The 15,311-nt window shown below is 53.9% G+C and overlaps 1 protein-coding gene across 50 annotated transcripts in view; it reads right to left on the bottom strand.

The window, feature by feature from the left end:
* Positions 1-15,311, bottom strand: part of CELF4 (CUGBP Elav-like family member 4) — a 299,515-nt gene that overhangs the window by 210,818 nt on the left and 73,386 nt on the right. For all 50 annotated transcript variants that reach the window (XM_049697923.1, XM_049697921.1, XM_033412264.2 and 47 more), the window contains exon 2: positions 13,104-13,186. In XM_049697923.1, the coding sequence (XP_049553880.1) occupies positions 13,104-13,186 (83 nt within the window). The remainder of the gene's footprint in view (positions 1-13,103; positions 13,187-15,311) is intronic.

Raw genomic sequence — 15,311 nt, 5'->3', positions numbered from 1 at the left:
GGTGGGGACGGATAGAAGCGGCTGGGCCAGGAGACCTGCTCCTCGGCAGGGTGGGGGTGGGGCGGGGGATATGGCTGCAGCAGCAGCGGTGGAGAGACCGTCACTTAGTTCCCGTGTGTGCACAGTGTGTTCAGTGCTTCGCTGGCATCACTTCATGCACCAGTCCCTGCATGAAGGCACCACTGGCATCCCAGGGTCGAGAGGAGGAAACCGAGGCACAGAGAGGTGAAGTGATTTGGGAAAGGTCCCACAGCTCGGAGTGGTGGAGCTGGGTTGGCTGAACTGGGGGCCTGAGCCTGCCCAGTGAGGGGCTGGGTTTGGCCTCTAAGTCCTGAGGGTCCTCAGAGAAGGGAGAGATTGGGAGGGCTGGAGTGGGCTTCCTCTTGGATGGAGGCTGGGAGTGCGGGCCAGTGGGTTTAGGACTGGGTTGGCACTGGCGCGCTGTGGGGTTATCTATGATGGAGACACAACTGAAACACGGAGATAATCATTGGGTCTTGGCTCACCTCCTAGAAGTGATTTGTCCAGTGTGGGAATTACCTGCCAAGCTGCTCTCCCTTCCCCTCCCCGCACCCCCGGTGACTCAGACCCGGCTTGAACACTTCTGTAGCTGGAGGCTCACTACCTCTTGGGACAGCCCATGCCCTGGGGGGGTGGGGAGGGCTGGGTGGGACTTTCTCCCGCTGCAGGCAGAGCCTCGATGGAGGGCCAGAGGAGCAGAGGGCCGCACAGGCCAGCTGGGGTGTCTCTGGCCCCTTCCCTCCCTACTCTCAGCGCAGCCCAGTTGAAGTTAATCACGAAGGCAAATTCTCCCCTCCTCAGGCAGGCTTGGCATAGAGCACATGTGCCTCACTCCACACCCCCCAAAACAGGCCAGAAGTACTGCTGCTTCCGTTTCTGCAAAGTCGACTTGTCACCTGGAAAACCGGTGGGGCCATTTTCAGAAGGTGTGCACCCACCAGGCCACAAAGTGAGTGTGGAGACGTGACCATGGAATGCCTGTGACATGGGGACAGCTGTCGGGTGGCACAGCGGCCTTTGACTCTTTGACGTTTAAGCCACATACCTAGGCACAGAAGGATACAAGTTCAAGAAAGATGTAGAAGATAAAAATATGATACCTAAGGGGCTGAAATCTTCATCCTCCGTGAAGAATTTCGTGGAATTAGAAACCATGTCAGAGTTGGATGAACATGCTGAGTTAGCAGTGCTGTGTTGAAGAAGCAGCTCTTAGAACACACTCTTTCTGAACAACTCCTTCCCAACCAGCCTCCTCACATAAGCATCGGGTCATGATCTGAGGTGCAGGCAAACACTGCAGGTGTGTGGGGTGGGGGCTGCTGCTCTGCCCAGCTTGCTCCTCTGTGACCCCCACCCATCTCTAGGAGGCTAATAGGGGCGACTCTCTTGGCTCCAACCCATTATCCAGCTTCTCTTCCCCCTCACTGACCAAAGCACAGTTTTGATCATGGCAGATATATACCTCATCCTTGGCCAGATATCCCCTGTCTCAGCCTCCCTTGCAGCTAGGGTGGTCAGCGAGTTCTGGTTAATGAGATCCACGCAGAATTCTACTGGGGAGATGCCTATGAGAAATCTTTTGCATTCCTGATAAAATGGACAGACACAGCTGGACTTACTCTGCTTGACTGTGGGTATGATGCATGGAGCTAGGGCAGCCATTTTATAACCATGAGGAAAGAGACTCAGATGCTGACATTGTTACGTTGCCAAGCCAACACCAGACCCCAGACTCTGTGATATGCAAAAATCCAAAGCTCCATTTGTTGAAACACCTGTAGCCAAACGTATTTCTAACTGACAGGGTAGTCACTGAAACTGAGGTTCAGAGAGTTTAAGTGGTTCCCCAAGGGCACATAGTCAGGCTCCAGGCAGAACTGGGGCTGGAATTCGACCCTGCTTCCCATTCAGAACAAGACTTCTCCAAAAGTCAGGTTTGGCGTGTGGTGACACCTGTGGGGGCACTGCCCTGCCTCACGTGGTCCCCTGGGGGTCTAGCAATCACGCCAGATTCTCCTATGGGAGGAGCGTGGCCTTGACCTTGGGGTGACAGGAACAGAGGAAGGTGACACCATTCCTGCCCTTGTGAAGCTTGGGTTTTCCACAGGGTTAGCTCCACAGGATGTGGTGGAAGGAGAGGGGGCCCTGGAGCCAGACCGCTCCTCAGTGAGCGAGCCCCCTCCCCTCCGTCTCCTCATCCACAAAGTCATGCTGGTAACGCTCACTTGAGAGCACCCCTGTGATGCTGTTCTGACGAATAAATGAGAGAATACTTGTGAAGTGTGCGGCCATAGTGAGTCCTCGGTGAACGGCAGCTGTCACCCTGTGGCCCTTCTTCACTTCCTATTCGTGTTTCTGGGGTCACCAAGAGACACTTGCACACTAATGCTTTTCTGAAGTCTGCTTCTGGGAATACTCAACCTCAGTACCTTTCAGAGCCTAAAGTTAGGCCAGTGGTCACCAAACTTTTTTGTGCACATGTTTCTCCTAGAGATCTTGTTAAGATGCGGTAGAGCACAGTCTGTGTGACGTGGCTCGGATGCTCTGGGTGGGGCTTAAGACTCTGCACTTCTAACAGGCAGCTGGTGATGCTGATGCCCTGGGCCCAGGTCCACACTCAGCCAGGGGTTAGACCTCTTGCTCAGACCAAGGGAAGGCCAATGCTCAGACCAAGGGGGCGGGGCACTGTGGGTTAGAGCTGCCTGGGAGAGCTTCCGAGATGAAGATGGGGGCTTGGAGCTAAGTCCTGAGGCTCTGGGAGGACTGGGGTGTGTGGGCAGGGGGAGGCAAGACCTTCCCAGGGAAGAGGGAAGCTGGGGATTGCTGGTGCCCAAACCATGCCCAGAGTGAGCCGTATGTCCGGGACTCATTTGCCTGGAGTTGACCAGGGCCGGCAGGCTGTACAGGCTGGATGTTCTGAAGGGCAGCAGTGCCTTCTCCCACCACAATCCCCCCATTTCATCCCTAACTCCAGGAGGAAAATTCAGACTTTCCTGGCTCCCTAAAGTCTGCTCTCTTTACTATCTTTCCAATTACCTCTCCCTGCCACACACCTGGATCTGTCTCCCTCCCCACCCGGGGTCCTTTATGGTCAATCCACTCACAGTCCTTCCCTTTTCTGAAACGGAATGAGACTTAAGAGCACAAATCACATCTTTGACCATTTTCTATTTTTATTGTCCTGTTACTATTTCACGAATGAAGTAGGAGCCACTGGACGTAACTGTAGCAAAGGACCCAGAGGTCAACCACCCTCACATCACTGTTTGTCATTCGTAATAATAATCCCTGGATTGATAACAATCTAGCCTACACATAAGATATTCACTATGGAATTAGGAAACAGGCCCAGAAAGGTCATGAGGCTTGTCCCAAGTCATCCAGCAGGTTGGTGTCGTCCCCGCAGACTGTAAGTGCTCTGAAGGATGGTACGAGTGGTCCGTTGGGCACAAGAGTTGGGCACAACACGCTCACACTTACCTCGTCCCCTCTCAGCCACCGGGAGAGGAGGCCACCTGCCTGGCGCCCCCTGGTGGTCACATCGAGACCATACTACAAATACCTTCGATCAAAACACACTGGAGCCACAGTAAACTGGGGCCCTGAACTCCAGCCCTTTTCTCTTTACAACTATTTTCATGAAGATGTGAAGAACAAAAAAAACACACTGCTTTCTGCCATCATCCCCCAGGGTTGCCCATCTTTGGTGGGACTTGGCAGCCCACCGTTCTGGAACGATGCAGGCCCACAACACAGATGCCTGGCTCTCTGCTCGCCTAGCCCACGTACACACTCTCTAGAAGAAACCCTGCCAGTCCTAAAACACATCCATCCCAGAGCAGGAGTTCACACAGACAGCCTGCTTCCCTGCCTCGTGCTCTGGCGAAAGGTCAGCAAACTCTCAAACAGCCTCACGTGGACCCACTAGGGCGCGTCCACCGAGGCCGCCCGGGAAGCCGCCTCACTCCTGTCACCGCCGCCCAGGCACTCACGCCCGTGCCAGCTGCCACTGCCCAGGCCAAAGCGCCTTCCACACAGCATTTCCTCCAAGTGCCCACGACCACAAAGGGAGACCTTCCTGTCTTTCCAAGTGCAACCCCGCAGGGTGAGCTCAGCTGAATACTTTCCAGGGGGCAGAGGGGTGATGTGGATGGAAGAGGAGCCCTGAGAATGGATCTGCTGGGACGCCACTGGGTGATGCCAAGGCTGGCGAGGTCAAGGGGCAGAAAGAGCTCTGCCCTGAATCAGCTCTGGGCGAAGGAGAAGGTACAGGAAGCCCTGGGGGTGGGGACTCTGAGAGCTGAAAAGTAGAGTTAACGGAGCAGTGTGGAATCAATGAGCTGCACCGGGTGCCAAGGGGCGTCGGAAAGCCCTCTGAGAGCCAGAGAGACGGTACGGAGAAAGCGGACTCGGACTCGAGCCTCCAAGGATGAAGAGAAACTCTCTGGGCAGAGGGAATGACACGGAAAGGAGAGGAGGCTGAAGGAAGGCGACGTACTTGGGTGAGAGCTGCGTGGATGTGTGGCCACTGGGGGAGGGAGTGTGCACCCAGCCGAGTCCCTCGGGTGACCGGAACCTGAGGAGTTTCCAGGCGGTCAGATCTTTGTGTCGCCATGATAATCTCGGCCAGCCTAGGAAGCATGTCAAGGGGGAGAAGCCTGGAAGCAGCCTACGGTGGGGTGGGCTGGGCTCCCCCAGGACACCCTGGGCTGTGCCCTGAGGTCTCTCTCAGCTGAATTCCTGGGCACTTGCCATCACTACCAGTTTTTGGCACCTAAAGTTATTTTCTGGATCGTGAGCTGTCTTCACACTTGCCTCCCAAACCTTCAGCAACGGGCTATGTCTCACTCATTTTTGTCTGATGCCAGGTACCCTACCTCCTCACAAGAATTCTGCATGGGGAAGGTAATCTGTAAATGCTGCTGCTGTTGATCTGGGTGATGCCAATCATGGTCCCAACTGTGCCCGGGCAAGTGCTGGAGAAAGCTGGGAAATGTCTGCCTTGTTTCTTTAAAGAGACACTTAAGCAGAGGGCAGGAGGAAGGCTTGGGGCCCAGGGGCAAGGATGGAGACAGGGGGAGGTGGAGCTCCAGCCCTTCCCTGAAGCCCTGTCCTGGAGCCGGCCCTCAGGGGCGGGCAGCTTGGCTGGTCTGCATCAGGGAGAGACCGAGCTGACGAGAGCTTTATTAATTATACTTGTCACAAATGGAGTTGGGCCGTGGAGGCCAGGAGACACTTATCTTCCTCACCCTCCCACTCTCCCCTCCTCTCCCTGTCTTCTTCAGTAATGTGAGTAATGTGAGTAATGCCAAGTCTATTATTCTTAGAATTTTAAAGAATGTCAGAGCTAGAAGGGGCTCCGGAGGCAATCTGGCCCACCGCCTCCTTCCACAGTCCAGGAGGTGGAGGCTCAGGGAGGCTCTGAGCTGAGCGCTTTGCCCAAAGTACCTGGTTTGTTTGAGGGCAGGTGGGACCTGGTGCCCAGGTTCCCTGACTCCAGTCCAGGCTCTGACCATCACCTCACATGGCCTCTTATTTATCCCTCCAAGTTAGAGATGGTGGCTGTGGACATAAGGCTCTCTGGGTCCTTGAGACAAATCGGTGAGGGTGTCTTGCACAGGCCACGGCTGGTCCTGGGTTCTGTCATGGAGGCCACAGAGAAGATGTGAGCGTCACTCGCCAGAACAATGGGGACACCTCCGCACTCAGGCGAGTGTGGGAAGGGGCAGGGAAGAGAAGAGAGCACAACTTAGGATACAGGGCACAGCCCCAGTGGGAGGAGGGCTTCAAGACGTTTCTGTGGGAAGGGGGAAGGGGAGTGAAGACTCTCTCCATGCAAGCAGAGGGAGGTGGGACTAAGGACCGGTGTGAAGAGGAGAGACGAGAGCTGAGCACGCCTCGGATGCTAATGTAGCTCGTCTGGCACCTGGAGTCCGGATTTAAAGCATTTCTGCCTTCTCTCCTGGAACCCAGTGTTCCCTCCTGCTGGGAGAGCCGGGAGGGGTCCACGTGCGCTCAGCCGCAGCCTGTGGTGTGGTCTGGGGCAGGGGGTGAGGGGCTGCTTGGTGGGACACGTTCCTGCCAGGGCTGCTTCCTGTCAGGATGGGGACTCCTCCAAAGGGAGAGGCTGGAGAAACCCCACATGTGGGTGGGCTGTGGAGGCCTGGGTTCTGGTCCCAGCTCTGTCACAAGCGAACTTCAACTCATTTCCCTCGGATCACAGATTCCCTGTGGGTAAAATGAGAAAACTGAGCTAGAAGTTGGTGCTGAAACTAGGCCTCCTGCAGATAGGAGTGTGTGAATGGCCAACAAGAAATGATCTCTAAGCCTGGAACGGGACTTTGCCCTCTCCTGCTGCCCACGGTTCCCTCTGTGCTTACACCGTTTGAGTGTGTGCCCCTTGACAAACCCTCCCACCTCTGATACTCTAAGGACCCCTGGGGCTTGTCCCCCAGGCGAATGAGAAGCAGTGGGGAAGTGAGAGGGAAGCTCCACCCCATGGCCTCACTGTGCGGAGTTTTCCATCTGCCCTCGGTCCCAGCACAGGCTCCTGGGCACTACTGACATTTTGGGCCAGACACTTCTTTGTTGTGGAGCTGTCCTGTGCATTGTAGGATGTTTAGAAGCATCCTAACCTCTACCTACTAGATGCCAGTAGCATCTCCAGACAGTGTCCAAATGTCCCCTGGGGGGCAAAAGTGTTCTCTAAGACCCAACGTCCTAAAAGGACAGATGAATAATTCTCTTTAGAGAATATGGGGAAAGAGGGAAGATATGTCATTCATTTCCCCAAGAGAGAAAGAAAAGAACACGAGGACAGGGGGGGAGATGCAGAGGAAGGACTGGTGGGACTCCCCTCACCCTTTCCAGTGACTCAAACACTGTTGAAGCCCTTTCTCTCCCTGCCATGGAAGAGCCATAGGGCTGCCCATTTTTCAGTGTTACGGGTCCTCCCCTCCCCCCAAAAGATATTAAAGACCGAACCCAAGGTACCTGGGAATGTGACCTTATTTGAAACAGGGTCTTTGCAGATGTAATCAAGTTAAGATGAGGGCATTAGGCTGGGCCCTAATCCCACATGACTGATGTCTTTATCAAAAGGGGAAATTTGGACACAGAAACAGGCATGCACACAGGGAAGTTATGTGACGACATAAGAACACCGTCTACCAGCCAAGGAATGCCCGAGGCTACCAGAAGTGAAGAGAGCCACACAACAGATTCTCCCTCCCAGGCCTCAGAAGGAACCAGCCCTGCTAACACCTTGATCTTGGTCTTCTAGCGCCAGAGCTGTGAGACAAAACATTTCTGTTGTTTAAGCTAACCAGTTTGTGGGACTTTGTTACAGCAGCCCTCCAACCAATACGCTCAGGAAGAAGGACCACAGGACAAGGAAGCTGGAGTTACGCAGGGATCTGGCTTGTGGCCCCACCATCTGAAGCAGAGATATGTGCTGATGGGACCCAACTCACCGTACAGAGACAAAAACCAACACTGTGCCTACCGGACAGACAGGTGGAAATGCATCACATCTCTAAAACGAAACGCTTTGGTTGTGCCAATCACTAGAAGTTGTAAAACTACCCTGAAGAATTAACAGCCTCCACATGCTAACTACATCCATCATAAATTCATCTTTAGTTTCTGTTATCATATCAGTGTCTCTGGGGACCCCTGTCTTGTCATCATTTGCCCTTTATAATTTATTCATCTTGTTCTTGCCTGCATCCTTTCTACTTATCATTCATCTTTACAGTTGTACATAAAATTAGATGGATCCTTCCATGGTGGGGCTGTCAGGAGGGAGATGGGCCTCAGCAGGGAAGTCCCAGTAAAGCTGGTGGCGGTCCCACGAGAGCCTCCTGTGGGTGTCAAGGTAGAGGTGGGGTGGGCAGAAGGAGAGAAAGGGAGAGTGTGAGGGAAGGAGGAGGAGAGGAGAGGGACGGGAGAGGCAAGTGAGAAGGATAAAGAAGAAAGGATGGGAAGTGAGAAGGGAAAAGAGGAAGAGGAAAGTGACCAGAGGGAGAGAAGAGAGGAGGAAACAGGCATAAAGAGAAAAGAGGAGAAGGAAAGGAAGAGAAGGTGGGACTTAAGAAAATGAAAATGGGAGGCAGGGGGAGAAAGGAGAACAGCCTGAGACAGCAGTGCTAGAAATCCAACTGAGTTGTTTTTTTTTTTTAATTTTCCATTTTAACATATTTCCTGGTAAACTCAAAGAAGGTCACATTGAATTTCCATGGAAATGACGTGTCCTGAGTGGTGGGGACCTTTAGTCGGGAGGTGTGATGGCAGCGATGCTGCTTGTCTACCAGGCTGAACCGAGCGAGGGGTGCGGGTGGGAGACAGCCATGGAGGACTGTGTGCGTTTGCTTTGTATTCTCAGGTTGCCGGAGTGAGGGCACAAAAACCAATCTTTAACTAGTGAATTGGAACTTTAATGTTTACCAAGCAGATACAGCTCCCACTCTCCCCCTGCCAGCGCTCTCCCCTCCCCGCTTTCAGGCCTCCCGCTAACTGGACCCACCTCTTCCCCCCTCAGCAGCCCTGGTGAGGAGACTTTTCTGCTGCCCCAGGAGCAAAGTGCTGGCCACTGCTGGCCATGTAGCCTGGTTTTCTCTGATCGGAGTCTCTTGGGCTCTTCCTGGAAGACAATTCCCTGAAAAGTCCCAAAGGCAGGGGGAGCTGGGACTAAGCAGCAGGGACCTATTTTAAGGAACAGGATTCTTCCAATAGGCCTCCCGTGTACACTCAGACAGACCCCAGGGAGCTCTCCAAGTGGACCTCTCCTGCCTAGCTCACGGCTCCTGACCTGTCACGCGTGCCTTGTCTTCTAGGCTAGTTCTTAGACCAGCGCTCTCATCTGACACACCCATCGTCCTCCCAGCTCTCTATTCCCACCTTGCCCATGTCCTGAACACACTATTTTTTTTTTTTTTTTTGCGGTACGCGGGCCTCTCACTGCTGTGGCCTCTCCCGTTGCGGAGCACAGGCTCCGGACGCGCAGGCTCAGCGGCCATGGCTCACGGGTCCAGCCGCTCCGCGGCATGTGGGACCTTCCCGGACCGGGGCACGAACCCGCGTCCCCTGCATCGGCAGGCGGACTCCCAACCACTGCGCCACCAGGGAAGCCCCTGAACACACTTTTGAGCAACTCCTACACCCCGTAGTTATCCAGGTCCCCTCTAAAGCAGCTGGTGGCCCTAGAAAGAAGAGGTGGATTTTGGTAGCAGATCAGGTGCTGGTCTTGGCTTGGCCATTACTAATTGTGTCACCTTGAGCAAGTTGCTTAATCTCTCTAATCCCGGGTCTCTTCACGTGTGAGGGATACGCATGACATCTTCCTTATAGGGTGGTTGCGAAGATAAAATGGGGTAACGGAGGTAACGTGCTTGCATCACGCCTGTCAGATAGTGAGTGCTTAATAAATATTAACTGTTATCACTGAACTGTTTTCTACTCTGCCCATTTTATGATAACGTGCTGTCTTGTACCATTGATGTGTGTGACTTCTGTCTCCAATTTGATGGACAGCTCCAAGAGGGGGTGGTGAGGCATTTTTCTTATCTCTGTGTCTTCCTGGATGCCTAGCGCAGTGCCCAGCACAGACTCAGGAAATTCTTGTTGATGAATTGAGAAACCATGTTGACTTAACCCTATAAATGATGGAACAAACATTGGGAATGGAAGAAGGTGGGCTGGAGAGGGCAAGGGGCCAGGAGAGAGAGTGAGACTGAGAGTGTGAGGGGGAGATGGTGAGTTTAGAAAAGTGGAATCACTCTGCCTGGATGCCGGCAGAAGACCCTGCTCGAAGGGACCCTGATGAGGCTTTGTGGTTTAGTGATCTCATTCTACTGAAGGCGTGTCAAATTAAAAAACAATAATCCATTTGTAACACTGGTCCAGGGATGACTCCGTCAGCCATCTGAGAGACTTCGGTTAGGCTGGTTCCGAGGAATACTGACCTCTGACTTGTAAAAACGGCCACTGTGATCTGGTTTCTGAGCTTCCACTTATCCCAAGAGAAATGTCAGCTCCCCTTCCCAGTCCCTAAGTGGGGACACGTGGGAGCGGTGTCTCTAGTTCTGGCTCTGTTGTTTTGTTACTGTTTTTGATGGTGGCAGTGTGTGCACGCATGTGCGCACACATGACAACAATGGGATCGTGTTCCTTGTTGCCAACAGGATGCTGACTCTGTAAGTTGCTGGGAAACAGAGTGGGCTGCCTGCACCATCTTCTCCCCTCTTTCTCTCGTCAGTGAGAAAGTGGAGGGCTAATTTTAATGGATTGATTTTAATGGATTTTGAAGTCTGGAAAAGTGCCTAAATTGTTGAGGTTACCAGTTTCCAGGTTCTTTTTTTCCATTTTTTTCTCCTTAGTCAGACATAGAGTGTGCTTACCAGGGCACCTAGTGTGGTCACCCCAGGAAAGAAGAAGTCTCCCTCTGCCCCCTGACCAAGGAGGCAGCTGTGAGCACTGCCTCAGCTGGTGGGAACACCCATTATACAGTTGGGTGGAGCATTCTGCTTGGGCCACTTCCCAGCATTTGCGTCTCACTTTCTCTGATCTCAAAGGAGAGAACCAACCAACAACAGTAACACCAGTTCTGCTTTCTGGAATCCAGATGACTCCACTTTAAAATCTGGTCATTTTGTTTTTCATTAATCTCCATGTGAGTTTTTTGGGGGACAATGTGCCCTGGGAAGTTGGAGCTGCAATCCTGTCTTTTCTCCCTGTCCCTCCCCCTGTGGGCTGTGCCTGCCCTGAGAATTGTGATGAGGTCTTTGAGGCCATGAGTCTCCCCGTGAGGCCTTTGAAGAAAGGACAGCGTTCCAAGCACCGCAAGGGGACTCTAGGCTATGTTTTAGTTCCATTGTTGGCCTCTCTCCTCACCCCTCCCACCTCCCAACATACATTCATGGTTGGTTTGTTTTTTTTTGTCCTTTCTCCCAGACTTGCCCAACTTGTCTTTGTGGTTTCAGAAAAATGCCACTGGATCTCCCAGTATGAAGGATTAGCACAGATTATGGGGAACAGTGTTAATTATTGGTGGAAGGGGGGCTGGCGCGTCGCTCCAACATGCTCCTGATTTCCCCTGGGCCTTTCTGCCTGGTAATAAGCCTTCTTTAATCTGGCAGGCCCCTTGGTGAAATCAGCACCACGGACAGTGGTATTGATTGCTTCTGAGAAACCATCACAGCTGCTCAACCAAATTACCTTTGATATGTGACCTTTAATGTAATTACTGCAACATCAAAGTATTTCTATAAATTATTAAAGAACTAATACACTCCATCATTTAGCTATTCTATTATATGTAAAATAAACAACCACAAGTTAATGTTAGATCCTGAACAATCCACACTTGCTACTGAAATTCTCCCAAGTCCCCAGTCTCTCCCCCTTCAAAATCCCAAGCCTCCCCCTCCCACCTTCTCTTTCGGTTTCCCCATCTAATTCCAGGCTTTTAGCCATCACAAAACTCCCCAGCAATCTCTCTCAAGCTGATGAAGGACCTCCCATAACAATGTGGTATTTTCTATTCCATTGGGGTGGCTCTAAAATATCTATCACAATCTCTCCCAAAACAAAGTACCACAAACACTTTATTAATCAGCACAAACCTTTCTCAGAAGCCTTTGATTTTCTTACAATATGGCTTTATGCTTCACACATAACATGGGGTGATGTGGAGCGTATTTCTGCCATCTTACAGAGGGCACCCAGAAAGTAATTACTATAATATATGTGCATGTAGCTGCGCCACTGAAAAACCAACTGGGGAATGGCCACCTTGCCAGAGCTGGGTTCCACACAAAAACCTGTGCGGTGCACGATTTCCATACATTTGCATCCGCGGGTGTGTTATTAAGATGACTCAGCCTCGTGCTTTGCAATCACAAATACCAAAATACAATGCAAAGGCTATCTTGATGGAAGGAAGGCCCTCCCCACCCCTAAACGGGTAAAGAAGGATCTCTGATGCAAAGGAAGACTGCTCCCGCCCCAGGTTGCGCTTTCTCTCTGTCTACCTGGTTAACCTTTCCCGCTGTGGGGCAGAAATGGAAACGTGTGTTTACATACGATTTGCTTGGTAAGAATGTAAACATGCATGTGTAAATATTGGTGAGCATATATACAGAACACATGTGCTTCCCTGCAGTGTCCATTGTATAAGCTTCAACACGGTACATTTTAAAATTCTTTAAACTATGCCCACAAACACTCACATCTTTCCATTTATCTTTAGATACTCGGTGAGCTGCATATCTCCCCCTCCTTCCGCATCCCCCGCCCCATCTCTCTGAACCCACAGGAGAGACCGCGCAGACCCTTGACCCGGGGAACACTTCTTATTTTATGGTGATGAACTAGCTTCGATAATAGCCACGGCTGATATCACACCCAGTTAGGGGGGCCATAAATAATTCTTTTCTCCCCCGCACAGAAGCTATAAACCAGGGCTGAGGCACGATAGTTTATCAAAGACGAGGGCTGGCTCCTTAAATAAACCGCGGTGATCTCACTCGCGGCGCCGAGCCCGGGCGGGTAGGCACTCCCTCCCTCCCAGCCCGGCCCGGCCCCCACCCCAGGAACGGCGAGGGTCCGACGTCGATCGGTGGGTGTTCGTGCAGCCTTGCGGCAGGCGGCCCGGCGGGCCCAATAGAGGCAGCTCCGGGATCTCAGGGCCCCGGGCACCCCGCGTCCCCACCCCGGGGCTGCCCGAACGGGTAGTGCTCGGAGGAGAAAACCGATCGGCGGCGCCCCGGTGGGTCAGGGGAGGAGCCGCGCCCGAGCTTTGTGGCCACGGCCGAGTTCGTCCCCCGCCCGGATTCCGTCGGGCCTGGACGGCCGAGTGCGCAGGCCGCCAGGCGAGGTCTGAGCTCGGCGCCCACGCGCCCGCTTCCCAGCCCCGCGCCTCGAGGCTTCTGGGGGCCCAAGGGGCGACGCGCGAGTTCCCGAGCGAAGGCCGGCGCCGCGCACCGGGGCCCGCGAGCCCCCCGCCGGCTGCGCCGCGGCTCGGCCTCACGAAGTCGCCCCCTGTCGGCGCGCCCGTCGCTCGCGCCTCGGCGGGCGCCACTTACCCCGGGCAGAGTCTTCTGCTCGTGCAGCGCGCTCTGGGCCTTCAGCGCTGACTCACGCTCGCAGTAGGTGAGGAAAGCGCAGCCTGGGGAGGGAAGCAAGCGCCGAGAAGGGTCAGTGGGGCGCCCTCGGGCCGCCCACGCGCCCTCCCGCCCGCCCTCCGGTCTCCAGCCCCTCCCCGCTCTTGGTCCCTCTCGCCACCTCTCTTTCTCTCCCGTGCGCTCTACTCGAGCTTTCCTGCCTCGCCGTTTTCCCGTGTCTGCTTTTCGTCTCTCTCGTTGCTTTTCTATTTTGCTCCTTCGGTGAAGTCTCCCCACTCTGCATCTTCTCCCCGCCACGCCCCCTCTCCCCGCGGGTCTCTTCCTGTCCGCCTGCCAGGTGCCTGCCTGCCTCCCTCCGATGTTGTTCTGTTTCAGCTCCAGCCCCAATACCTCCCAGAAGGGGCAGCTTCCACCCCTCACCCCAGCACCTCTAGTTACACTCCATCGTGAACTCTTGTTCTGGCCCCTTAGGAGGGATGATGCAGGGACCCTCCCGACCTTTCAAACAAAGGCTCCATCTGTAAGGAGGACCCCAGGCCAGGCTGTCCTAATAAAATGAATGGGGCTGTCCATGTGCCCCCTGCCCCAGTCGGTTGTCACATCTGCAGTGATATCTTCACACCCCTCCTGGAGGGCTTGGAGACTCTTGCTCTGCCTCTAATTCCCTGGGTGACTCCAGCAGTCTCCTGTCCTGCCTCAGTCTCCTCACGTGTTAACCGAGAGGGTTGATCCAGTGGTCTGCAAGGTCCAGTCCAGCTTTCCTCTTGCAGTGCCTCACCGGGGAATCTGGATTTTACAGAACACTGTGTCTTACTCAAGCGGTGACTTTTTAATGCTGGCCCTTCAGGCATGGTGACAAGGCAAAGAGAATACTTGTTGGTGGGAGAGGCTTTTTGGGAGTTCCCTCAAACTGCTCAGTGTCAGGGCCTCTTCCTTTGCCTCCAGATGTGGCTGTGTGGCTTGGGTGGCCCTAGGGTCTTAGGGAAAGTCAAAAAGCCAACTTCATCCTGCAGCAGGCTTGCATCTGGAGGGGCATAGTGGCCTCAGACTTCCTAAAGCCACCATGGCCCCAGAGAAGGCACCCTGGGCGCTGGCCACCACCTCTGGCTCACTGTCTTCTTTCTCTCCCTTGTTTCATTCTCTCTCCCATGATCTGATCTCCCAACCATCTGTGTTCACCACTGCCCCCCTTTCTTTGCTCTCCCCCTTTCCAGTCTCCTCACCTGGTATGCCTTCTCTCCCCATTTTCACATCTACCAATCCCATCCATCTTTCAAGAATCTGATCAAGATCCACTTCTTCCCGGCAGACCACCTTGACTGGTCTAGTTCATCTTAAATCAACCTCCCTTCTCGACTGCCCACAGCTGGCCGGGTGGTCATCCTCCTGGCCATTTATCAACTATTTCCTGAGTGCCCTTGAGCCAGTTTCTGTGACAGGTCCAGGAGCCCAGGCCCTCTTCTCATGAGGCTTGTAGGCTTCTGGTGCCAGTCTGGTGCCTTGTCACCAGGCTCGCTCTGGCCTCTTGTTCGTTTCCCTGGACATAAGAGTGCTCCCAGCATCCTCTGCAGTTCCTGACTCCTCCATCACCCAATAAAAACTCCCTTCCTCTCCTTCCAATGTAAAACTTGGTCCTGCCTCCCTTCCTCTCCTAGTTTCAGAGAGGAGATGGAAGGGAATGTATGTGTGAGGGAGATGTAGAGACGGGCAGAAGGAAGCAGGGAGAGAAAGCTGGGAGACAGTTCACAGCTCCCATGGCGCTCTGCCTTCCCTGCCTCCAACTCTGTCCCAGGCTGGGAGGAGTTATGAGTGCCAAGGAGCCTCTGTCCCACTCCATCTCATGCCTCCCCATCCAGACCCCAGATCACCCCTCCTCCCCCCCTCCCCGCTCCTCCATCCTGGTTGTGGCAGACGGTTATTGATGGAGACACTGGGGGACTAAAATGAACAGCAATCAGAGGCCCCCATGACGTCGTCCCTCGTGCTGCTGCCTGCCTCTGCCAGGGCCTCTTTCCTCTTGTCCCCTCACTGGCCTTGTCCTCCGCCCATGCCTGCCTGCAACTGGGAGGCAGCCGCTGTGCAAGCCAGCTCAGGACAAGGTCAGGGCAGGTTTGGAGAGGGAGGAGGAGAAGGGAGGAAGGAGAGAAAATGACCACATTGTTTCCATGG

Source organism: Orcinus orca, chromosome 15 (assembly GCF_937001465.1).
Source record: "Orcinus orca chromosome 15, mOrcOrc1.1, whole genome shotgun sequence".
NCBI classification, from domain to species: Eukaryota; Metazoa; Chordata; class Mammalia; order Artiodactyla; family Delphinidae; genus Orcinus; species Orcinus orca.
This window is presented reverse-complemented; position numbering and strand designations above follow the sequence as displayed.